Genomic DNA, 23,402 nt, shown 5'->3' with positions numbered 1-23,402 from the left:
ATTGCCCAAAAAACAGGATATCGATATCGAATTTTATCGATTGCTTGAAAATGGAGTAAGTTATCGATTATCGGTAATAAACTCGATCTGCGCAGGCACTAGGAGCACCTACACCTAAAATTTCAAGTCTATAGCTCTTATATGCTATGAGATCCTTGCGTTCATACATACGGACGGCCGGACGGAGGGACAGACAGACGGACGGACGGACAGACGGGCGGACGGACAGACGGACATGACTAGATCGACTCGGCTATTGATGCTGATCAAGAATATATATACTATACGGGGTCGGAGATGCTTTCTTCTGCCTGTTACATACATTTGGATTTTGCACAAATACAATACACCCTTATACCCATTTGTAATGGGTTCAGGGTATAAAAATAGATACATAGAGATAGATTGTATTTTATACTTTTATACATCTGCTTTAACTTATAAACACTTTTTACTAATTAAGTTTTCTAAATAAACCGAAATCTGAATCATTCTTTTCTGGCTCAGCCAAGCAAGCATAAAGAAACTATAATATTTTAATTTTCAAACAACATGAATTAAATTCTATTAGCAAGCAATTAACAATAGAAAACTCATGTGGTTTTTCGTGAATACCACCGAAACGTACATTAGCAAAAAAAAAAAAACATGGAAAATACTTAAAATGTGCATTCAACTTCCGCAAGAAATTCAGTCAGAACATTTATAGTTATTATTTATTTTTTTGTGTGTTTTGGGCAAAACCAAATGAAAAATGTGCAAACTTGGCGCGAATCGCATGTGTTGAAAAGCAGCGCCAATTTTTCGAATGTATCTGTATACAATATCTGTATCTTTCTCTATATATATATATAAATACGTGTGCATGTTGATTTTGTTAAATGAACTCAAGATTGCGGGCGCCATGATTAATGATTCCAAATATATTGCGCTACATTGAACAGAAAACCCAAAGCGTGCCGGTTGAAAGATCCATTGAAGAAGCTCACCTCACCAATGTTAATTGAAAATATATCTGGGAATTTTATGAAGCGACTTTTGACAGCAACACTTTGTCAGTACAAAATTATTACTCTACAGCTTGAAGTCATTTCTTTTTTGTTTATTTAGATTTTCACATTAAAAGTGGCAGCAATGAACGAAATATTTTAAATTTGACTGTTTATTATTAATCAAAATTTATTTGTTGCCATTTTAAAGAGTTTGGAGCTTTACTCATATTATTTACAACAGAGCTAATTTTGAGAAACAGGATTTATTTATTTAGCAGGCAACGAAAAGTAAGCTTAACCTTTTTTTGTTGAAAACAAAAAGGTATTAACGCTCTTACAAATCTATCGAAGCAAAACAAACTGGAGGTAAATATTTATAACAAGGCTACAAACCGGATTGAGATGCCCATTAAAAAGTTTAAAAAATGCTGCATTATTAGCAAATTTCACACACATACTTGATATCTCAATTTAACATAACAACAAAAGCAAATGTCTATTTGTAACAAATTAAATAATTTCAACAATTTATGCATATATTGTTTACGAACCGAAACATTTTTGGCTTACAGCCAAATAAATATATAAGAATCCCTTATATTTATACGAAAATGTTGTAATTAATGTTTTTGTACAATTCTCTGTCACTAGCTACTGGTTACTTAGACGAATTGCTTTAGGCAGTCTTTTCTTGTTCAGATATAACATAATTTTTTGTTTACAAGCCGCATTCGCTTTTCATTGCCCGTTGCATCCTGGCCAGGTCGGGTCGGACTGGGTCTGGCTTGCTTTGGTTTGCTCTCATTTTGCCTTTTTCACGCTTATTATGTGTTTTGTAAGTTTTTTCTTTTTTAGTTTAAATGCTGTCAGACAGGATTTTCCACTTTACTGCAGTCGGCGTCGACACTGCTGCGACGCTCGCTGCTGCAGCTTTGGCGCGTTGTTATTTATTTTTTTTTTTTTCAACTCATCATGCAGCAGGAATCCGCATCCGAAACCTCATATTGCTCATATTGGATTCAGTGCAGACAGTGCACCCCATTCTATTTGTTGGCTTGTTTTGCCCGCAATCCGCTGCAGCTGGCGTGGTCATTCAGGTTAATGCCGCCTTTATTCATAGTTCTAAGCGCATTATGCGGGCTGTTTTGCTCAAAATATTAGCAAAATTATGTTAATCCCTCCCCTCCGAGAAGAACGTTGAACAAGTAATCTACCCTGCCCCGGCTAATGCGCCAGCGCAGGCCCATTATGAAGCGCACCTCATTACCGATACGAGTTGAATTATTTTAATAGCCACTGCAATTACGTGCGTTCACGTATATACATACGTATGTATATTTATATATGTATGTATGCATATAATTACCAACCCCACCTTTCGCGGGACTCTATTGTCGCTATTGCGCGGAGCAGATTCTTCTTTATGGCAGCTCTTTAAACTCGCCTTGCGGCTAGCCAAGCACTGGGCTGGCCAGAGAAATTGCATGCTAAGTTCTAAAATGCCCCACAATTTGTTGCTGAGCACGCGTCAATGGCACTGTGGCCATAATTTCTGTAATCGTTTCCAACGCTTCATAAAAAGTATAACAATAATTTTAATCCTATTAACATTTCCTAACTATATAATCGGCATTTAGTATACATACGTACATAAGCTATCTTTAAGAACTGTGTAAGCCAGCTTATATAGAATTCCAACAAAACAATCAAGTATATATGACTTTTTGAAGAGATCTATTTAAAAATAAGTGTGAAGCCTATCGGACAAAACTTCAAACTGCCTGTAAGATAAATTCCATTATGCCCCTATGCGCCGGACTTCGCGAAAAGTGTGAATCCTAAGTAAATGCGCTTATACCTGAAATGTTGCCACTTAAAACTTTAAGAAGAATTCCATGCAGTTGACTTTTTCGCAAAGATATTGGAAAATAAGTTTAGAGCAGATCTGATGGCAAGTTACATACAAACGCTTAAAGCTTTTTATGCACACTTTCTAGTGGAAAACCCACATTTACCTTATATGGGCTTCAGTTCTAACGGGTTGGGATGTCAGCTGCGGACATATGCAAGGCACATTCTACAAAGTATTAGGAATCAAAATTTATATGATTCATATGTATAACAATTTTGGATTCATTCGATAGTAGCATATAAACCATATGTGTTTATACTTTTTGCTTAAAATAATGATTGAACAGCAATCTTAAATAATAAGCAAAGCGGAAAAAGAAACAGAAAAACATTATATAGCAAGAAAATAACATTTAAATATTAAACGCGTGTTTGGCAAGCCGCCCGCCCGCCGTCGGCCGCATACCCGTCTAGTTTGTGTCCCAAAATAGACTCGAATATATTTTTATTAAAATATTCAACAATAACAAACTGGCCGACAGCCTTATCAATTGGCTCAACAAATGAAAAAAAAAGAAGAAAACAAAAACTTAAATTGATTTCAAACTAATTAGTGGCTGTCAAGTCATTCAGCTAAAGAGTATTAATACAGACATATGTATGTTAATTGAGACTTGTTATTAAAATACATAACAAGCTGCTGGTGCCATTAAATATTCATTCACAAAGTGTCACACAATATGCAACCGGTTAAAGTCGCGCTTAAAACGCTCGCCTCCCCATTAAACGGCGCCCAAAACGCGTGTATCGTTGCCATCGCATGTGGCGCTTTTATAGCTGTTTTCAACTGTGTTTCCATATGAGCATTAGCTATTGTTGCTAATGAGTCGAGCTAGTTGGTATTGGACTGGAGCTTGGCTGGACAAGTGGAGCCGGTTAATAGGAAATGCAAATGTGAGCCAGCTGCAAAGACAACGGCCGGCGCTTAGCGGGCTTGTTGGCCAATTAGCTGTTGTTTAGTGCGTGTGGCACCAGTTCTGGAGACAATTTGATTGATTGCCCATCCCAATCGGGTTGCACAAAGCTGTCATTCGTTCGATCATTCATTCGTTAGCTGAAGCTGTTGCCAAGGGTCTGGTTGCGGCAAGAGTTTGGTACAGAACGCCCCTACTAGATGCTGGCCAAATTCTCTGTTTTGGGCAGGCCAAGCAAAACCAGTTTCAAAGTTTGCAGGCACGCCTCGTCTGTCGTCTGTAATAAGCTCCAGCCGAAAAAGGCTTGGAGAAATTTTTGCAGTCAAAACAATTAAGACCGCCTCGCGGGGCTCTTACAACTTGTTGCCGCCTCAACGGACCACCGACTTGCCGGAAAAACTGTTGTCGGGCTCTCTCAGGTCGGACCCGACTCTAGCTCGGTCTCTAACTTTCCAACTTTGGTTGGGTTACTTGCAGCGTGAAAAGTAAAAAGTGTGTAATTAAATGCGTTGCTGTTTGCCCCACGGGACAAGCCAAAACAAAGTAATGAAAATGCACAACGAAGAACTAGGCAAAGTTTTAATGCTCTTTAGAATTTTCAGAATAATGAATACCCAAACACTTAAATATGTATATTTAGTTAAGAAATAGATTTGCACTGCACTAACAAAAAAATGCGAATCACAATAAAATAAAAGAGCTTTAGCTTTAACTGGTTAAACTAAAAAATCATGAGTCCTTTGTTCCCTATATTATCTTCCAAATCGTATTACATGCGTTGCCAACTGCATTGCTATGTCGATGGACCCAACCCAACGCAATTAACATAAACTGCGTACGCGATGCGGCTCATTGACTTTTAAAGGGTTTTCTATAGTTCGGGTTCGCATTTGGGACAGCTGCCCGTCAATCATTCGCACAAATGAACTCTGACATTTCCGTGGAGGAGGCACGGCACAAAAGTTGAGGCATTGCCGCCAAATTTTTTGTTTTTAAATGTGCTTTTTACCCGTGTGACGCACCTGTCGCAATGACGCACAGTTTGGCTGAACTGCTCCGGACGACATACGGCATGGGCGCGATAAACATCGTCATAACAACAAAAGATTAACACGCCGGGAAAGCCAAGCCCCCAGATGAACAGGTCAGATTAGAGACGCATGCGACCGATGCAACAAAAATGGCCACACACAAACAGAAGCAATAAAAGAGAGCGACGCCAGGTACGTAAATGCACATGGTAGGTAGACATGCTGGCGGTTTGTGTTGATCTTGCCACAAGGATGCAAGTTGCCGGCAACGAATCAGATATCTTTGAGATCAAGTTACAGCCACACGGAAGACACCCTAGTGTCATTCTGCGATTTCAAATATGCTTAATTCTTAGGGTTAATATACGCACCTTTTGTCTGACAGGTGTGCTGGCCTTGCTGTTGTATATAGGTATTTGTTTGTCTTAAGTAATTATTGTAGTCACTGGCTAAAATTCACTTTCATTTTCTGCTTTTTAGGTTTATTTTCGTAAGCCTGAAATTTTAATGGAAATAATAAACTCAATTAACCCGGCGAATGGAGTAATAAAAGAGCACGATCGTCTTTCCAACGATGGCCATAAATCATTTAATCAATGAATGTCCATATAAATAAAAAAGCCGCCCATTATGCGAGCTGTTGTTGGGCACGTCAAGGGGCAGTCGCAGTGAAGGCCAAACAAATGCTTAAAATCCCAAACCGTTGAGAATTCCACCTCCACTTCCAAGCCCACTGCTCATCCGTGTTGCCGGTCGCCCACACGCCGCGCACGCCGCTTAGCTGATCGGGCGAGCGCCAATGCACTTTACGTTATTAATAACAAGCTCGTATACATATTTACACACACATATGCGTGATATTTGAAAAGCCCGCGGCAATTGTGAATGCATTTATTGTGATGCCACAAACAAGCGCATTGACAACTGACAGCATGGGCGCAACGACGGGCACATTGCTAAACGTTTTGCAAACTAATCACTTGTTACTTCTTAGTTTTTGGTGCAATTTTTGCAACCTCACATAGCACACGTACTTTTTGAATATTATTGTAGTTTTATGGTCGCGACAAGAAAACGTATTTTTTTCTAAGCGTGCTCATTGCCTCGAGGCCGTCCGCGTCACAACCGCAACGTTCGGTGTTTTGCTTGCGACTGCCCGCTCTGAAAGTACGATTGCCGATGTATTTGATTTTTGCGCGGGAAGTATCGATATACCTTTGTGTTCGATAAATTCTCTCTAATACCCCTTACATTATGTTAAGCGGCACTGTTAATTCTTAAAACTAAGGACATCAGTAGAATTGCTAAAAGTTTTTTTTCGATTTATACCTACTATACTATACTATAATCTTGGAAATTTTCAATTTATTTTATAACTGCAACTCATGAATTTATATGAAAATTTTCGAAATTTAAATTTTTATAATAAAAATTAAAAATAAAAAGCGAAACACTTAGAAACGAATATATGCCGGCCTTGACCGTTATATTGTAAAGAAAATAGGTTAATTTTCGATCTTTCATGCCTATGCTAGCTTCATGCTACAAAAGGTCTTGAATCCAATGGAGAATATAAACTGATTCTGAAGTCGCAGAAGTATTCAAGATAAAATGACCACTAAAAAAACCAAAACTTTGGTGCAGGTTAATGTTCGACTGTTTCTTTAAGCCAAACCAACATCTTACTAATATTTAACAAGGTACAGTCGTGTTTTGTTTAAGTTTTAGCAGAGATACGGTATAACATTTTATGATAAAACCAAAGTAATGTATGAATACTCTTTCAATATCTTAAAACAACAAAGAATATATATATTTTTTTACATTTCAATTTGTTATATTCTGCCCAGGAATCGATCTGATCTCTATCAATCGAGACTGAAAGATATTGTGTAGCTTATAGGGGTTTATAATTTCTATATTAAATGACGAGGTCAAGTAAAAACATCAACAAGCATTGATTTCCAGTGTTATGGTTTATTAATTTTCAAAAAATATTCCATTTACTTATTTGATTTTAAAACTAGAAAGGTGTGATCTATTGTTAGTTTTACAAACATTAGCAAAGAGAACACATTTATTTCGAATTATTTTGAGTTCTTCCATTGGTTTTGCTTGGTTCTCTGCGCTAGGTTCAGTGTGTAATAAGTATATACTAGTTATACATATACGTTTGCATATAAGCAAACCTCATGCAAAAGATTTACACTGTAGTTTGGACTCGAGTTTCTAATCAACACTTGGACAAAATCAAACAAATACACAAAGGCATATGGCAACTGTTCTCTGGCATTATTGTATATAATATTCATACGTACACATTAGTATATACAGCATGTGCCTAAGGAAGTCGCCATAGGCAACATGAATTAAGACAAGTGTTAAGTTTTCAAATTATTTGGTTTATGTAAAAAAAACGTAAAATGAAAAATAAACTAAAAACAGTTGCTTAATCGAATGTATCGAACATACCAAGAGGAAAGATAGAGGAAGATCTTAAGGACCGGACACTATCCAGCGTTGGGCGCAAGACAACGTTGGATGATCCGTGAAATTCCATTGATATGGTCGAAAAGGCCACGAAATGTGGTGAGTTAATGTTATCCGAAAGGTAGCAAAATGCGAATTTCAATTCCTAATCCGATGTGAAACAAATGCGGAAGTGTAGCACGAAGGGATGCGTTTCCAAAATCCTTGCATATCCTGTCCATGTGCACATGTCATGTTCGTTATCCACATCATATTTCAAGTTATGTCATACCCAAAAAATTACTTTATTCCGAATTTAAAACACAAACCCAAAGGTATGTAACGAATCTCTTAACTGGGGTTCCAAATAGTAAGTTAGCAAAAGAGGTTAGAGGCTGTTCTCCATGGTTTAAGCTCGTGTCGTGGGGAAACTGCATCCCACGTTGTCCTAGAGTTATAATCTTCTTTCGCGAAGGTGAAAGAAAATTCCTAATATCCAAATCCTTTTATGAATCCTAATATCCAAATCCTTTTATGATTCCTAATATCCAAATCCTTTTTGTTTCCTGATATCATTTTTTAAACAACACGCTCTCCAAATTGCCTGCCTCCTCTAATTTACTCCAAATTCATCATTATCCTTTCCACTTTCCACTTCAAACTTCACTCCACCATCAACATCAAAATTATCCTTCCTCCTCATCCTCATCCTTATCCTTCCTCCTCCAATAATCCTCATTATACTCCAAACATAAACGCGCAAAATGGGGAAGAGAAGAAAATAAAATGAAATATTAATAATATGTAAATGTACTCCATAAACATGGTTGTGTTTTGATTTTGTTTATATATTATTTATTCTGAATAGTAGTGGGTTCTCCTTATTGTTTGTTGTTTGGTAATAAGATAAATTCTAATAAATTTTGCTTTATGAATGCAACCAAATTTTAAAACAAGGAATGTGTGAAAAAGAGACTTTCCTTGAATTATAATTATCGTTAAAACTTAATTTGTCAAATGTATATTTGTATGCATTAAATAATTTAAAAGAATTTTTCTGTTCTGAGAGAAAAGCAAGTGTTTACTGTTGTTAGTGATCTTAATTTGGGATTCGCATTGGATTACTCCAGTCTTGATAAAAGGGTTTCTTTTCTTGACATTGATCTGATCAATCGTTTGACAGTCAGCATAATTGAAAAACAGTGAGTATAGGAGCTAGGGGGAGGGGTTTTGATAGTTATCTTGCTTTTCCTAATTTTTCCTGCTCGTAAGAAATATTAATATTAATGGATAATGATTGTATAATTTAGTAATTAGAGCGTGAGCGTGACCTGGAATAGGATTGACGACGCACCGGCGAATATGTTGGTGTACCACGACGACGGGGCCGTGAGGAAAACGAGCGCGAACGTGATCTGTGAAAGGGTTTTAAATTAGAGAAAAACAAAAGGTTTTATTCAGATTCCAAACTTTTGAATACCGTCATAATTACCATTTTCACGGTAATAAAACGTATTTATAATACAGGTAATCTTTGTTTGACAGCTTAAAACTTACCTATCACGATAGTCACGACCACCACCTCCGCCGCCACCGCCACCACCACCGCGGTCATTATCTCCGCTGTCCTCCCGCACACGTATGTAGGCGACCTCACCCTTTAATTAATCCATGTGTAAGGTACCGTTCGCAAAGTATAAATCATCCTCTCGTATTGGTGGTACTCACCTCATGGGAACGGAATCGAGAGTCGTCCAATTTTTTAATGGCGTACTTCATATCCTCGTGACGCAAAAATTCCACAACTCCAGAACCATCTTTGTAGGTGTCGGCAAAGCAAACATCTCCGGCCTCACGCATGTGATCCTTCAGGTCCTGCCACGAGCCTGAACCTGGCAAGCCAGTTACCATGACACGGTACTGTGAGCGCTTAGCTGGGGGTCCTCGTCCACCCATGCGGCCGCCGCCATCCCGGCTACGATCGTTCCGATTGTTGCCGCGGTAGCTACCTGGGCCACCACCGCGAGGGAACTCGACCCGCAGACGATACCCGTCATAGTCATATCCATCACGCGCTTTGACAGCATCATCTGCATCGCTGTATGCAGTCGAAATGAAAGATTAATTTTATGTTAACCCCTCGTACATATGGATATATACAGATGAACATATATACGAGCTGTTTGTTTCGTTACTCACCGCGCATCTTCGAACTCTACAAATGCAAATGGCGGACCACGCCGATTCTTCAAATCGACAAATGTGACTTTGCCGAACTTGTGGAAAAGGTCCTGTATGTCCTTGGTGCGAATGTCTGGTGGCAAATTGCCAACATAAATGCGACACTCATTGCGGGAACCCATTTATTAACTTTTAGCGATTGAAATTGGAAATTAATGGCAATTTTTTCCCAGAACTTTTGCTGTCACGCAATTACGCACACAAGGAAATTACATATACACATAAATGCGATTGCGTTACAGGTCTGCATGTGACAGTTATCGACAAAAATAATGCTTTTATCGCAGGTTGGCAGTTCCCTTTATTTGTTGTTTAGTATTTTTTTGTTGGGCTTATTTAGTAGCATTAGTTCAGGTTATTGCGGCGTCTGCCTATACAAAACAACTTTTAGTTGCAATAAAAATGAAAATGTGCCCAATTCTAGCTAAATTAAAGAACAAAATCTAACAGAACGAGAACGCTACTGCAAGCGTAATATTAAAATGTGGATTCTTAGTTTTCGCGGGAGTGCATAAAGTTGTCTGTTGCAGCCAGCAGACAACAGCCTTGAATATTTGTGAGGGTTCGTGTGTGATTGTGTATTGTGTGTATATAAACAAAGTGCGAACGCGGGAATCGTCACATAAATATTTTACCAACTGCATAAGTTTGTACCCAGTGTGCATTAGAATCCACCCACAACAATGTCTAATGTGCGGTGCATCAATTTTTGGGATCTGTGCCGCATATGCACGGCCAGCAGTGAACAGAAAATTAACATATACTCGCCCGATGGACGCGCCAAAAATTTGAGCCAAAAAATCGCTGAATGTCTGCCAGTGCAAGTGAGTAACATTAAAAATATAACAACTATACCTTGGTCATAATTTACCACATATTCGCACAGATCGATGAGAAGGATCGGCTGCCCAAGGTGGTATGTGCCCAGTGCGCCCAGCAAGTGGACCAAATATACGAAATTCGCAATATTTCGAGAAACTCGCAAACTATACTCAACAATTGGCTTAACCATCGAACGCTGCAAAGCGATGACAAAGTGTTCATCAAAGATGCCATCAATGATACTGGAAAGAGCCTCAGCGTGCTCAGCACTGCGTCTAGTGGGCTTGTCTCAAGTAGCAGTAATCAGCAGTCGAACGACTTGCTCAGCAGCATCATGCAGGCCGTTGGCATGCAGGTTCAGCAACAACAGCCTCAACAGCAACAACAGTACACCATTACTGTTGACAGCCACGTTCCGGCGCAGTCACTTTCCCATCACCATCCTCAATCTCAGGCAGAAATGAAGTCCGAAAAGCAAAAGTAAGTTTCACATTCACGTTGTCGTGCAAACCAATTAATCAAATTGAATTTTAATATCAGTACTTTGGAGGAGTTTATACGCCTGAAGCCGGACATTAAGATTACGCCGTTGGGCAAAAAGGAGACCGTGCATGGCAGTACTGTATCCAATATGAAGCAACAACAATCGCAGCAGCCACAGCAACAAGCACAGCAACCTGTCCAACTGCAGGCTCAAACATTAACATCTATGCCTGCCCCTGCCGCTCAAATTCAATTGCAACCGCAGCAGCTCAATGACCTCAATGTGCTATTGCAGCAACAGGCGCTTTGGCAGCAAATTCAGCAGCTACAGTCACAGTCGCAGTTTACCAACAGTGGTGATGACGGAATGAATTCCACGGAGAGCAAAAAACCGAAATTAAACTTTGTGCTATCGTCACCAGCTGGAACCTCACAATTTGCTGGTAGTTTGCCACAGTTTGGCAGTGTGGGTGGCACACAGCCCCAAATTCAGTTACAGCTTCTGCCAGGTGGCACAAGCTCGAGCAACACATCAACGGGCGGCATTGCTGCCCAACCTGCACAACAGCTCAATGCCGCTGCTCTCCTCTCCCTGGCTGGTACTCAGCTGGTTGGAGGAAATGGAGCTGGCAATATGCTCTCGCCCAACAAATGCTTTTTGCCAATTACCATACGCGATGAAAACTCGGATCAGCAGATTGTAGCGCATATTGACACCAAGAACCTAGTGCTACCCACTACATATCAAGTGCAAATGAAGGTGAGGCTCGGCAGTAGTATCTAGTTTAATAAAATGAACTAAGCTGTCAAGAAAGCGTCCAACTCAAACGAATGTCTAAAAAAGTATAACAATAGAATCCAATAATCCGTTTACTTGTGCAAAGTAAATTTTTTCCTTTTTTATTCAATTATTTAAAACAGGGTTCTTTTTATTATTTTTTTACTTTAGTTTTAAGTAGTTTGTAAAGATGTATTTGAAGCAGACAAAATATTCCGCTTAACGGTGGGAAAAGTAAATTTGTATGTTACTTTTGATTATTTTAGCAATTTACCATGCTAAAATGTACTGTAGTTTTTTTTTACTAATACGTATTTGCCTTTAAGGCTACTCATATTATTTACACATTTAACGTATTCGAAATACTTTCGATTTGCAGCTACAACCACAATTGGCCACAGCGGATGGTCAACCCATCATGCAGTTGACACCAACTTCCATTCCAGCCACATTGCAGTTAACGCCACAGACTTTGGGCAATGCGACGGCCTTTCAATCAGCGACCACACATCAAAATCAGTTCCTTGTGCCACAGCCGCAACAACAACAACAACAACACTCGCATCAACAACAATCGCATTCACAGCAACAACAGCATTCACAGCAACAACAACATTCGCAACAACAACAACATTCGCAACAACATCAACCACATCAACAACTGCCTCCTGCTACGGCGCAGGTAACTTCACAGCAAATCATCAGATCTCCGCATGGAAATGCCATGAACTCTCAGCTGGTGATTCGGAACGTTAGCTCTGAGCCGAGCACACCGATGGGCGGCAATACCGATTCATCGGTCACCTTCAAAATGTCTTCTCCACGACAGCAGCAACAGCAACAGCAGCAGATCAAGTATAAGTCCCCATCTTCCAATGCAAATTCAGTTGCAGTTCCTTCTGCCATTACTTCTAGTACGGAGTTTAGCAAGCGTGTGGCGCAAGTCAAACAGCAGCCATCCGGTCCAAGTAATGTGGCTGCTTTGCAGCGGCTTTCGTCTAACACTACCATTACTAAGTTGCCAAAGCAACAACAACCGGTGGCGGCCAACAAATTACCATTGCTGAATAAACAGAATATAACCATAAGTCGCATATCTACACATGCACCGCCTAAGCAGGAGGCCAAGTCGACAGCCACAGCACAGGCACAGGCACAAGTGCCTAAACCACAGCCAGCGCCTCCACCACCCGCTCTAGCGTTGCAACCGCTGCCTCAGCCACCAGTCAGTGAAGTCACTAGTATTCTCAACCAAAGAAAAATCATTCGTAAGCCGCCCGAGCAAATGGTGAATCAGAAAGCAAAAACCGCTCGCCCGCAGCAACAGATTCTGCCTGTTCCTGCACAGCAAACGGGAGCACAGTCGCAGCCTCAGCAGCCTCAGCAGCATCAACAGCAACAGATGGCCAACACTTCGGTCGCCGAGACGCCTACTGCGACACCCGCGAATGCACTTACCTGTCCCACCTGTCGGCGCGAGTTTAAGAAGAAGGAGCATCTCACCCAACACGTCAAGCTACACGAAGGCCTACGTCCATTTAAATGCACCGAAGAAGGATGCGACAAGGCTTTTAGCCGAAAAGAGCACTTGTCTCGCCATCTGGTCTCCCATTCTGGTCAGAAGATGTTCAGTTGCGAAGAGTGCAAGAAGCCCTTCTCGCGCAAGGACAATCTTAACAAGCATAAGCGGCAAGTACATCCACTCATAGAATCCCACCAAATAAGGTTGACTGAGCGATATTATATATGCTGCCTGTATTCAAATCATGTAACAGGCCTTGTCGTGATCGAGACATGTAGGGTCGCCAGCCTGCTTCTGCCAGTTTATATATTTGTAGTTAATAGTTATACTCTTTAAGAGTATTTTATGTACAGACTTTTGTATTAGGAAATGTGATCGATCTCACAGGGTAACTCCAAATCGATTTTTGTCATTCCCGGTCAACAACATTTTAACTAGATTTTCACCTATTGCATATAAATTTTATAAGTCAGAAATGATACTCTTTCTTCTGTGTGTTTGATGTCATTTGTTAATTTAAATATAAATAATAATGAATATTCACAATTACTTTTTACTAGAATAAGGATTTGTCAATTAAACCCAATAGTTAAACTATGTACATTTTCCGCAGGACTCACAATACGCAGCCTAGTGAGACACGACTCCACAGTTGTGAGATTTGCAACAAAAACTTTGCATCAAAGCAGCATTATGAAAAACATCGTGAGATGCACAAGAAGACGCGTGTCGATAGCGCAGCGTCTTCCACACAAGCCTCAAACGCTGCTCATCAGAGCAAGGTAGGAATCGTCAAACTTTTTATTTTGGTTCTCTATTGATTTTTAAACGCTTTCCTTTCTAGGATCTCTATGAAGTTAAGCAAGAAACTTCAACTGCGCCCCAATCGCAGCCGACGCAATCTCAAATGCAAATTCAATCTCAGCCCCAACAACAGCCTCAGATCATGCATGTCGACTTGGATGGCAACACTATAACAATCACCCAGGCATCCGATTCTAGTATGCCACAATCTATCGCGAACTTTGTTCAGCTGGGATTTCCACAATTTCAAAATGCTAGCGGCCCCTCAAACCAAATAGTTTGTAAGCTTGAAAAGTAGATACTAACATTTTGGTTTAACTTGTGTAGTGCTTCTCTAGTCCTTGACTTAGTTTAATAATGTTTCTGTCTCGCAGATTGTCAGTTTTTTACCGGCACATTTGTTTATATATATGTTTTATTGTATTTTATTTATTTAGAAGTTAATCCTATTTTCGACTGTGTCGACTGTAAAAGCTCTTGTGTTCTGTCTCTATTCGTGCAATATAAATGTTTTCCTTATTATTTTTGTATAAAATTTATTTATTTATTTATAGCGTGGTTCCTTTCTACTAAATAATTTGTATTTTATTTTCAAGTTGTCCGTTTTCATAATTAGTTTCTTCAACCTTGTTTTTTTTTTATATAATATACATATATATATATATGCTAAAACTTGCCAATATTAGAAGTACATACATATGTATATATGCACTCACATTTTAGATTAATATTTTAATAGCGTTTAAATGTAAATATTTATTGAGATCATAAACATAGCAGTAAAGGTATATCAAATACTAAAACCTTTGTAATGCCCCACATCTGTTGGGTAGAAATGGAAAATTGAAAATAAAAGTCAGATCGAAAATAAAAATAAATGCGATTGTTTAATTTACGGAATAATTATTTTATTTGTTTGGAGCACTCTGTTCGATGCGATATACAACATATGGCAGCCCCAATTGTTTACCCATTCATTTTGGTACGTTTTTTTTTTTTGATTTTTCGTTCGTGGACTGCAAATACAAATTGGAAATGAAAACAAAAAAGGAAAAACAGTTTTCTCGCCATCCTTAAATCATTTGATTTCCACGAATTACAACGAATGCAGGCAACTAAATACCATTGGCAGATGCAAATTGAAGCACGTTTCCAACTAAATATTATGCAAAACATTCTGAAATTTTCAATTGAAACCAGTTTGAGAGAAAATTAACAAAATAAATAACATTTAATGGGCATTATTTAGAATTGTAACATAAAACTATGCAGTTATATTTTAAGGGTTTTTCATTAATACTTTGTATGGGATGTAGGATTGTGGAATTTGTGTGCCGCTTATAGTATAAATGCTACATACATAAATACAACTTTAGCAGTGTTAAATAAAAATATAAAATTCTTTGGCCTAATTAAACATAACAAAGGAAAATTCGTATAGCTAGCAATTACATTCTAAACACATAAATACTACTGCAAGGCACTGGAACAATTAAACGGACTCTACATTAAAGGAACAGTTCCGCAGATGAGTGCAAAAAGCGTGGCATACGCACAGGCGCGGGACGATGATGGAAACCTCCAAATAGATGTGGGTGTAAACTGTATGATTGCGCTTTGGAGTTTAATTTAGCTTCCGTGTGGATGGTGCGAATAACTACGTGCAAGTTTATTGTTAGATGAAGAGCAGAACAAGCCAAGCCAAACCAAACCAAACCAAACAGAACAGAACAAAACCAACCAAAACCAAGGAGGGAGACGAAAAGGGCAAAAGTGAAAATTTGTGGTGAAAAATGTGCAGTGCTAACCTTAATGATTGTTTTTCAGGCTTGCAGCTGCTCTCAATCGTAACTCAATGAGAACTCGTTAATCTTTTGGACATCGCCCCACACTTGAATCGATTGGATCTCTGATAGGGAAAAGAGTGTCTCGAATTTTGTAACAAAGTTATAGCCCTGACCACGCACTTGGTACACGATTATGGTGGAATTATCATAGTCGAATTGAAACGCAAGCGAAAATGTTGATTCTGTGAACGAATAGTGAAGTACGGCATCAATACCGTCTATAATACTGGATACGCTTGGCTTTTTCACATAGTTTTTACCATCGAATATATTCAGATATTTCTCCTGATGCGATCCGCTCCATTCGCCATTTCTCTTGTAATTCTCGACAATCGTCTGCGATGGCACCTTTACTTTAAAATGATATGTTATGTTGTCTGTGCAGCTGGGACTGTTCACAAAATTAATGGAAAATCTGTAATGTTAAAAAAAAAAAACAAGAAAAATAATCAATTATTAACAATGTTAAGCCCCATTAAACCGCCAAGTCATGTTACACATCCGGCATTTGGTGGTCGGGGTGTGAAAAACGTGCAACCCATGCGGAATCCACGGCTACGAAATATTAATTTTTTTTTAACGGCAAATGATTCATTGCAAGAACATTTGCGCCAATTAGCATTCAGCGTTAGGTCTTGATCAATTGTCTCCATTTGCCTCTATTTTTAGACATTTTCAATGATATTTTGGGTGAGGTACATAAGTGTGTACCTTGATAGGCTTTTATACTCTTCAGGAAAGTGGCTTTGTGAGGAAAGACTCCAACTCCAACTCCAAAGAGTGTACAGATCTTTCTCATTATCAACCTATCCCGAGAACCCTATCGCTATGTTCGTCTAAGTGTTTAAAAAACTTGTCTTTCGCATTGGAACTCTATAAGATATGTAAGAATGGATCGAACTGAGAGTTCTAGTTAACAATTGATTTTGATATCTATAAACAAATGGAGTTCCTGAGAAAGAATTTCTCAATTAATACTGATAGCAAATCTGATATAAACTACAATAAACCATATCACACGCAAGCTATTATGATATTATTTGCTTAATTGAAATTTTTGTGGTATAGAAATAGAGAGTAAATTAATCTTTAACTAATCAAGAAGTAATCTTGCTTTAATTAAGTGCCAAGCTTCCAAGCTTAGAAATTTGTTCTTAACATTCCAATAAGAATATTGAATGGGGTCCATACAAGAACTAAATATTAGATCGAACATTTCTATGGTATCCGGTCGATTGGTCGTAATGATTACATCAACACTCCGCTTACCCAGGCAGATGGACAGGTCGATATCGGGTCAACTGATGGGTTTTAGAATGGGTTTAAATGCACAGAGGAGAAGACCTTTTATTCAAGTGTGAAATGAATATATAGACGGATAGGGAGTCCGTATGTGATTCATAGAACAATTCCAATTCCCTTCTGTAAGGGTAAAAGAACGTAACCCATCTAAAGAGTTCTCCTATCAGAAGCAGGGATTTGAGTAGCTTGTTTGTGAATATGCGTCATGCAAGCAGGTATCTAAGGGGCTTATCAATTTAACAGTAGTACTAAACAACAATTGATTGGGCAAGAAACAACAAAGGTGGCGTTATCATCACGACAAGATAGCGATATCGACAGCAAGGTCTTGTAAATAAATGGCTATGTCAGGCCTTACATCACGAAACCGGATCTGAATTGTAAAGCTTCACATCGCTGGGATGTGATGAAATTGGTAGAATTGTGATTTATTGACAGCATTTGCGCCAGCGAGCATCGAGTTGAAGAATGGACAGAATCAACGCTTGCTCACCCGCAGCTGACCTGTTGATATGCCATAATATACATACATGTATATTGTCTGATGCCTCGCATTAAGTTCTGTTGTCTGTTTTGAAAAGATTTTTATTGTTGTCCGACAGCGTCCCACTGGCCGGCAATTTAGCGGCATCTTCAGCGCGTGGCTGCTGCTTTAATTTGGTGCTGATGATGTCATTGGTTGTGGGAACTGATATGGCGATGCCAAGAGCGGGGCAGGCGTTCAGTGTGGCAAGATGGTACCTCAATTGGATGCTACTATCAGCAAGTTGTGCATCATATTTAATTTCATTTAATTCACCGCAAATCGTGTTATTAATGCGGAGCTACTTCAAATTCTTGCACGCAAAATTCGAATTGCTTTTTTCTTAGAAAAAATGAATTACTTAAAGGGCACTAATCGATTTTTTAGAACACTTTTTTTTTTTTTAACATGTAGCAGAAATTAGCGTGTTAGTCAACCTACTGTTGTGGCTCCTGCAGCAGGCTGCCTCGTATGGCAAGTTTACTCATCCTGTCCGATTCGTCGGGATTAGCTGGCAGCACAACCAAAAATTTAACCTCAGCCATTTTTAATATATTTTCTTCGGAACGCTTCTAAATTTGTGGCTGTTGCGCACGTTTAACCAATTAGAACGACACAAATTGTAACAGTAAATTGCAAGCTCATTCAACGAAATGTAAACAAAATTTAGCCTATGCTTTGCCTTGCTTTGCTTGGCTCTGCTTTGCTTTGTTGCTAACGGTTACAACTTAGCCCCGAGCTCTTTACAGTTCGCTGGCACGAGTAATACTGTTCGAATGTAAGCACGAGGCGGACGTTCTCACCAAAAAGTTCATGTTAAAGATCGCACAGTGACGTCACGGGCAAAGTACTTTTCGCTGGATACGAAGTGCATATTTGAGCTTTAATTTACGTATAACCTAACTAAGCCGACGCGACACGCGCTGCGCTGCTTCATACACGTCGTGTGAGTCAATACTGAACAAGAATTTTTCGGCTGGCCCACATAGCAGACGCGAAAATGTGTGCGAGCCGACTGCCACACACTCTTGCATAAATATTATCTTATCTTAATTATATTTTCATATCACAAAGCATGAGATAGCCGCAAAATTCAATTTCGATTTAAAGTTATTCGTTATTATGCTTATAGAAGAAACTTGTTTTAGTACATATTCTAACTTAATATGTAGCGTGATGTTCACCTGAAGAACTAGCTGAAATACGTGCCGAAAATAAAAATATAGAATGTGTACTCAATTTTGAGTAAACAGCTGTTGCTATTTAAATATATTTTCGTTTTTACTCTTAAAGAATGATTCCTGAGGCTTGCGTGTTTTTCGATCAATAATGATTTTGCTATAGTCTATTCTTAGGCAGCGCTGGAATTCAACTATAGCCAAGGGTAATTTTTAGTTTTAGGTATAGAAAGACCAAGGATCCAGTGAAATCTTGTTCGGAAAGAATCACAGTTTTGAGTATTTTTGAAATCGTCACTTAAACATTAACTTTAGCTACAGATACGAAAGATTTACAATTTGAATTTAGAAGCTAAAGATTGCTTCTGAAGTAATAACACAAATGCTGAATTAGATTATGCTCTAGTTGCTCAGGATATATAACTTTCATGTGAGCAGTACACAAACATATTTGGATTATTTTATTATCGTTGTTTTCCGAGAAATTTGGGTGTGAATTCGATTTAGATAACCTCGGCCTCCATTTCGCAGCCTTTCAGAGCAGCTAAGATATTTCTGGCCGTAATGCGAGACATCTCCTTGCGAGTCTCAATGTCCGCGCTGCCTATATGAGGCAGCACCACAATATTATCCAGCTTCAGTAGTGGACTGTCTAGGGGCAATGGCTCCGGCGTGGTCACGTCCAAACCTGCCGCCAGGATCCGTTTCGAATGGAGTGCATCATAAAGAGCATTTTGATCCACAACTCCACCACGCGAGGTATTGATAAAAATGCAATTGGCTTTCATTTTCTCAAAAGCAGCAGCATTAAATATCTCTTTTGTTTCAGGGGTTAGGGCGCAGCAGATTACAATAAAGTCCGATAAGCAGAGCATTTCATCAAAGTCCACACGCCGAGCATTAACCTTTGCAGCCTCTTCCGGCCTGGCCGTTCGGGTCGTGTAAGTTATCTGAGCTGGCTTGAAAGGCAGAATGCGTGATGCAATCTCCTGCCCAATGCGACCGAAGCCATACAGGCCAACGCGTGAGTTCTTAAGGCCCTGTCCACACATCCACATGGGCGCCCACGATTTCCAGCCGCCATTGTAAACTTGTTTGTTGGCCTCAAACAGGCGTCGGTTCGTGGCAAGCAGCAGAGCCAGGGTCAACTCGGCGGTGGCATCGGTCAGCACATCGGGTGTGTAGCCAACACGAATGCCCCGTTTCTTGCACTCCTGCACATCGATGTGCTCAAAACCAACAGACATGGTAGACACGCATTTTAGCTTCTCCCCAGCAGCATCCAGCACAGCAGCATCAATTTTATCTGTGAGAACGCAATAGAGCGCATCCTTACCCTGGACTTGACGCAGCAATTCGTCCCGTGGCACCGGCAAAGACTGCGACCAGGTGGTAACATTGCAACTAAGATTAACAAAAAAATAAATAAATTAAAACGATTTAAGTGCTGCGAAAACAACAACAACCTCTTACGCAGCAAGTCCAATCCACTGACGTCGACATCTGGACGAGTTACATAAACACTTTGCAGAGAACTCATGGTGGATTTGCGTATGAATTGGGCAAGACTTTTGGCATGCTGTGTAAGTCGAGGTTGGATTTTATACATGTTTTATCAGTTTTATCTCTCAAACAAGCGAGAATGTTATGTTAACCTAACATTTCGGGGAACTTTCAACTGCGCACTTTGGTCACACTGGTTTTGTTAGCAGTTTCGCCTGAGCTTAACAGATCATCATTAGTAACTAAAAAAAAGAGCTTTAAATTTGCACTTATTATTTAGATATGGATTGGTACGTTGGCACCGAATGGAATGACACAGCACGCGGGCTACATAAGAAGGTGTTGAGCCTTGAGTTTCAGAAAATCGAGAAGCCATTTGCTGTCAGCACCGTCTTGTTCAGCGTAAACAAACCATGCATAAACTTGGGACCCAGACCAAGTAAATACTTGGGCTCCAGTGAGCTACAGGAATACACGTTAGAGATGGGCACTGCTGTAACTCCAATTGATTGCTATTTGGAGCTGTTGTTGCAGCAGTTCATACCTGGCGAATCCTCGGCGTGCAGCATTACAACTAAAACTGGCGAACGTTTGGAATTCGAGCTAAAGCTGCAGCGCATCATTAGCAATAAACAAGTGGAGAAGCTGAACGCAGCGGAAATATATAAACTGGCACTAAGCTACAAGGAGAATGGCGTAGCTATGTTTAAGGAACATCCAAAGTTTGCTTGTGACTATTTCTCACGTGCAGCTAAATTGCTGATTACATACAAACCCTTCGATAAGCTGGACAAAAAGACAAACGGCATCGATGGCAGCCAATTGCAGATATTGTTTGTGCAGATACAAACAAATTTAGCCGCATGCTTTCTGCTGGAAAAGCGTTACGAGCATGTCATATATCAAACACAATTTGTCGAAGAACAGGAGGAGCCGAGCGAGAAAAGCATCTATCGGCGCGCATTGGCCTACTATTACCTGAAGGAGTTCGAAAAGGCTCAGCAGTTGATTGAGCGTGTCCCCAACTACGAGGATAAACGTGAATTTAGTAAATTGCGCGACAACATTGCGGCCAGCTGGAAAAATAGCAATGCCAACTACAAGCAAGTGGTGCAGCGCATGTTTAGCTAGATATAATGCGAATACGAATACTATTTAATAAAACCTAATATTTTGCTTTTATTGCGCTACTTTTCTTTGAACTTCTTTGAGGTTTTATTGTCCATTTTGGCTTTCTTGTTTTTGTACTTCATGCCGGATGGCAGCTTGGATCGTTTACGTGACGAATTGTTGTCAGGTTTAAATAGTTCTGTAAAAATGGATTATTGTCAATACCACATGTGAACGGGATTATAACAACACTCACCTTCGTCTGGCTCCTCGCCAACTTCATCCTTGTAATATTGAGCATCATCGTCGGCATCACTTGCATTTTCCGCATCGTGATTTCGTTTTGCTTCTTTATTTTGCTCTTTTTTCAATTTCAAATTTCGTTCACGATTCTCGTTCTGTTGCTTCTTTCGTTGTTCTTTAAGTTTGCGCTTCTTTTCAATCAATTTACGTAGTGTTTCCTTCTCATCTTCTGTTTTGATGACATGATCGTGATAAAGCACTTCACCGGTCAGCAGACCCTCCTCGATCTTCATGAGCTGCATTGTTAGACGAGGTCCAATTTCATGTAGCTTTACCGAACTTCGGTGGTTCTCCAAGTTACCCTTGCTCTTCAGTGTTTGCGACAGCACCACATGCGATTGTTCGTCTTCATCCACCTCCGCTTCCGAAACATTTCCATCCCTTAAATTGTTTATAGTGATGATTCTGATCGACATTTTAGGCAAGATCACTTACCTGGTAACAAAATCGACTACCTCATCGCATTTGTTCAGGTTTGGCACAGTGCCGCTGACTATTTTTTGTACGGCGCGCTTCAGACCCACCGGCACCACCTGCACCGAATAATGGCGCATTTCCACTAGCTTTGCTTCCGGATTGTACGAGAACAGAACGCAGCGGCGTATTGTATCAATGTTGACCTGAGCCAAATTGATCGATGGAAACATGTTCTGAAATGTTGTGGCCATCAATTTCAAGTGTTTACCCTCGCCGCTGAAATTGTTCATGATGACAAGCGGCGGATGCTTGAAATGATCAACATCAAACATTTGCTTTTTACTACACGAGATGACGTCACGAGCGAGCGTAAACTGATGCACCTGATAAGTAACAGAGAGTATTAACAATGCTGTCCATGGAGGAAGTGAATACCACAAATACAAACCTTGAACGTAAGTGACGGGCCACGCGGCAAGCGCAGCACTTTGAAGGACAGCTGTGTTGAGGCTTTGTTGAAGATGCCCATATGCGAGACATGAAAGAAACTGCTTAAACTAACAAAATCTTTGATACGATTGATTTTCTTTTCCCTCAAATTGGTAGCCGTAAAAGGCTCCATTATGCGACGAAAATCCATTGTCAGATCTGTGATATACGGACATGACAAACCGCGATGTATAATGAAAGAGTGTGGTGCCTCAACAATTTCGCTAGGTTCGCTAGCTTTGAACGCTGCTGTGCGTGTTTTTGGGTGAACCTTCTTTTTAGCACCACCCATCTTTTCTCGTTCTGTTTAACAATTTAAAAAAAAAAGAAAGAACAACTCAACCGCACGTGTCGTACAGATTTTAAAACATTCACCTGACGCACTGACAAGCGTATCGATATATCGATAAGTTTATTCAATCAATTTAGAGTGACCAGACGCTTAGGCGCAATAATTTTAAAACTGCCAGCTGAATTTAAATCCAACTATTGAGGCACACTAATTTTCAGATTAACTTTTTTAATTTTTATTTATTGAATCACATATAAACATATGAAGCACAAAAATAATACCACGACTGCATGTATCGGGATAACATTCACACAACATCTTCGATTCATCGATAGCTTTATACAAGAAATGTAAGTGGTATTTTAAGTATTTCCCACACGCCTTGGCGCGAGAACTTTAAACATATGCCCAGTGTATTTATTATCAAGTATTAATGCACAGTAAGTATAGGCTTGTTTTATTTAAATTATA

General features: G+C 39.6%; 7 protein-coding genes across 12 annotated transcripts in view; 2 read left to right on the top strand and 5 right to left on the bottom strand.

Moving 5' to 3' along the window:
• Positions 1-6,019, bottom strand: part of Sulf1 (Extracellular sulfatase Sulf1) — a 34,179-nt gene extending 28,160 nt beyond the window's left edge. For 2 of the 3 annotated variants that reach the window (XM_015171762.3, XM_070206753.1), the window contains exons 1-2: positions 5,883-6,019; positions 5,220-5,344 (exon numbers count right to left, since the gene is read on the bottom strand). The gene's annotated coding sequence lies outside the window, so the exon portion shown is untranslated. Of the gene's footprint in view, positions 1-5,219; positions 5,345-5,835 lie in introns of all 3 variants that reach the window. The other variant, XM_070206752.1, reaches the window with a different exon arrangement.
• Positions 6,020-6,805: 786 nt separating this feature from the next.
• SF2 (splicing factor 2) lies at positions 6,806-9,778 on the bottom strand. Its single transcript, XM_002053108.4, has 4 exons — positions 9,517-9,778; positions 9,046-9,415; positions 8,875-8,975; positions 6,806-8,732 (listed from the first exon to the last, which is right to left on the bottom strand). Exons 1-4 carry the CDS (start codon positions 9,678-9,680, stop codon positions 8,624-8,626), a joined length of 744 nt encoding a protein of 247 aa, XP_002053144.1. The 5' UTR covers positions 9,681-9,778; the 3' UTR covers positions 6,806-8,623.
• A 120-nt stretch (positions 9,779-9,898) lies between these two features.
• On the top strand, positions 9,899-14,538 carry pad (poils au dos). Its single transcript, XM_002053109.4, has 6 exons — positions 9,899-10,382; positions 10,445-10,860; positions 10,921-11,623; positions 12,021-13,330; positions 13,777-13,945; positions 14,008-14,538. The coding sequence occupies exons 1-6, from the start codon at positions 10,242-10,244 to the stop codon at positions 14,263-14,265; spliced, it is 2,997 nt and encodes a 998-aa protein (XP_002053145.2). The 5' UTR covers positions 9,899-10,241; the 3' UTR covers positions 14,266-14,538.
• Positions 14,539-14,896: 358 nt separating this feature from the next.
• Positions 14,897-18,589, bottom strand: LOC6631228 (uncharacterized). Of its 4 annotated transcripts, none has more exons than XM_015171761.3 (3): positions 18,081-18,589; positions 15,776-16,229; positions 14,897-15,144 (listed from the first exon to the last, which is right to left on the bottom strand). In XM_015171761.3, the coding sequence occupies exons 1-2, from the start codon at positions 18,182-18,184 to the stop codon at positions 15,809-15,811; spliced, it is 525 nt and encodes a 174-aa protein (XP_015027247.1). In that variant the 5' UTR covers positions 18,185-18,589; the 3' UTR covers positions 14,897-15,144; positions 15,776-15,808. The 4 variants fall into 4 exon arrangements, with proteins under 4 accessions (XP_015027247.1, XP_015027245.1, XP_015027246.1 ...); XM_015171759.3 differs by having other exon boundaries at positions 14,897-14,983; XM_015171760.3 differs by having other exon boundaries at positions 16,075-16,229; positions 18,081-18,587.
• Positions 18,590-18,874: 285 nt separating this feature from the next.
• Positions 18,875-20,442, bottom strand: LOC6629413 (glyoxylate reductase/hydroxypyruvate reductase). Its single transcript, XM_002053111.4, has 2 exons — positions 20,284-20,442; positions 18,875-20,221 (listed from the first exon to the last, which is right to left on the bottom strand). Exons 1-2 carry the CDS (start codon positions 20,424-20,426, stop codon positions 19,321-19,323), a joined length of 1,044 nt encoding a protein of 347 aa, XP_002053147.2. The 5' UTR covers positions 20,427-20,442; the 3' UTR covers positions 18,875-19,320.
• Positions 20,443-20,450: 8 nt separating this feature from the next.
• Positions 20,451-21,502, top strand: Bdbt (Bride of doubletime). Its single transcript, XM_002053112.4, has one exon. It carries the CDS (start codon positions 20,603-20,605, stop codon positions 21,449-21,451), a length of 849 nt encoding a protein of 282 aa, XP_002053148.1. The 5' UTR covers positions 20,451-20,602; the 3' UTR covers positions 21,452-21,502.
• On the bottom strand, positions 21,470-23,004 carry ppan (Brix domain-containing protein peter pan). Its single transcript, XM_002053113.4, has 4 exons — positions 22,599-23,004; positions 22,169-22,533; positions 21,687-22,114; positions 21,470-21,629 (listed from the first exon to the last, which is right to left on the bottom strand). Exons 1-4 carry the CDS (start codon positions 22,929-22,931, stop codon positions 21,508-21,510), a joined length of 1,248 nt encoding a protein of 415 aa, XP_002053149.1. The 5' UTR covers positions 22,932-23,004; the 3' UTR covers positions 21,470-21,507.
• Positions 23,005-23,402: the final 398 nt, after the last annotated feature.

Source organism: Drosophila virilis, chromosome 2 (genome assembly GCF_030788295.1).
Source record: "Drosophila virilis strain 15010-1051.87 chromosome 2, Dvir_AGI_RSII-ME, whole genome shotgun sequence".
Classification (NCBI taxonomy): domain Eukaryota; kingdom Metazoa; phylum Arthropoda; class Insecta; order Diptera; family Drosophilidae; genus Drosophila; species Drosophila virilis.
This window is presented reverse-complemented; position numbering and strand designations above follow the sequence as displayed.

Bases quoted from the DNA above. Each gene is read 5' to 3' on its own strand.
- ppan (XM_002053113.4), bottom strand. From the start codon at position 22,931: ATGGGTGGTGCTAAAAAGAAGGTTCACCCAAAAACACGCACAGCAGCG. The intron at 22,534-22,598 runs GTTTGTATTTGT...GTTACTTATCAG, and splicing joins GCCCGTCACTTACGTTCAAG to GTGCATCAGTTTACGCTCGC. The intron at 21,630-21,686 runs GTGAGTGTTGTT...CCATTTTTACAG, and splicing joins TGGCGAGGAGCCAGACGAAG to AACTATTTAAACCTGACAAC.
- LOC6631228 (XM_015171761.3), bottom strand. From the start codon at position 18,184: ATGGCTGAGGTTAAATTTTTGGTTGTGCTGCCAGCTAATCCCGACGAA. The intron at 16,230-18,080 runs GTAGGTTGACTA...TTAACATTACAG, and splicing joins CTGCTGCAGGAGCCACAACA to ATTTTCCATTAATTTTGTGA.
- SF2 (XM_002053108.4), bottom strand. From the start codon at position 9,680: ATGGGTTCCCGCAATGAGTGTCGCATTTATGTTGGCAATTTGCCACCA. The intron at 8,976-9,045 runs GTGAGTACCACC...GATTAATTAAAG, and splicing joins CTCGATTCCGTTCCCATGAG to GGTGAGGTCGCCTACATACG. The intron at 8,733-8,874 runs GTAAGTTTTAAG...ACCCTTTCACAG, and splicing joins GGTCGTGACTATCGTGATAG to ATCACGTTCGCGCTCGTTTT.
- Bdbt (XM_002053112.4), top strand. From the start codon at position 20,603: ATGGATTGGTACGTTGGCACCGAATGGAATGACACAGCACGCGGGCTA.
- pad (XM_002053109.4), top strand. From the start codon at position 10,242: ATGTCTAATGTGCGGTGCATCAATTTTTGGGATCTGTGCCGCATATGC. The intron at 10,861-10,920 runs GTAAGTTTCACA...TTTTAATATCAG, and splicing joins ATGAAGTCCGAAAAGCAAAA to TACTTTGGAGGAGTTTATAC. The intron at 13,946-14,007 runs GTAGGAATCGTC...TTTCCTTTCTAG, and splicing joins ACGCTGCTCATCAGAGCAAG to GATCTCTATGAAGTTAAGCA.
- LOC6629413 (XM_002053111.4), bottom strand. From the start codon at position 20,426: ATGTATAAAATCCAACCTCGACTTACACAGCATGCCAAAAGTCTTGCC. The intron at 20,222-20,283 runs GTTGTTGTTGTT...TGTTAATCTTAG, and splicing joins TTGGACTTGCTGCGTAAGAG to TTGCAATGTTACCACCTGGT.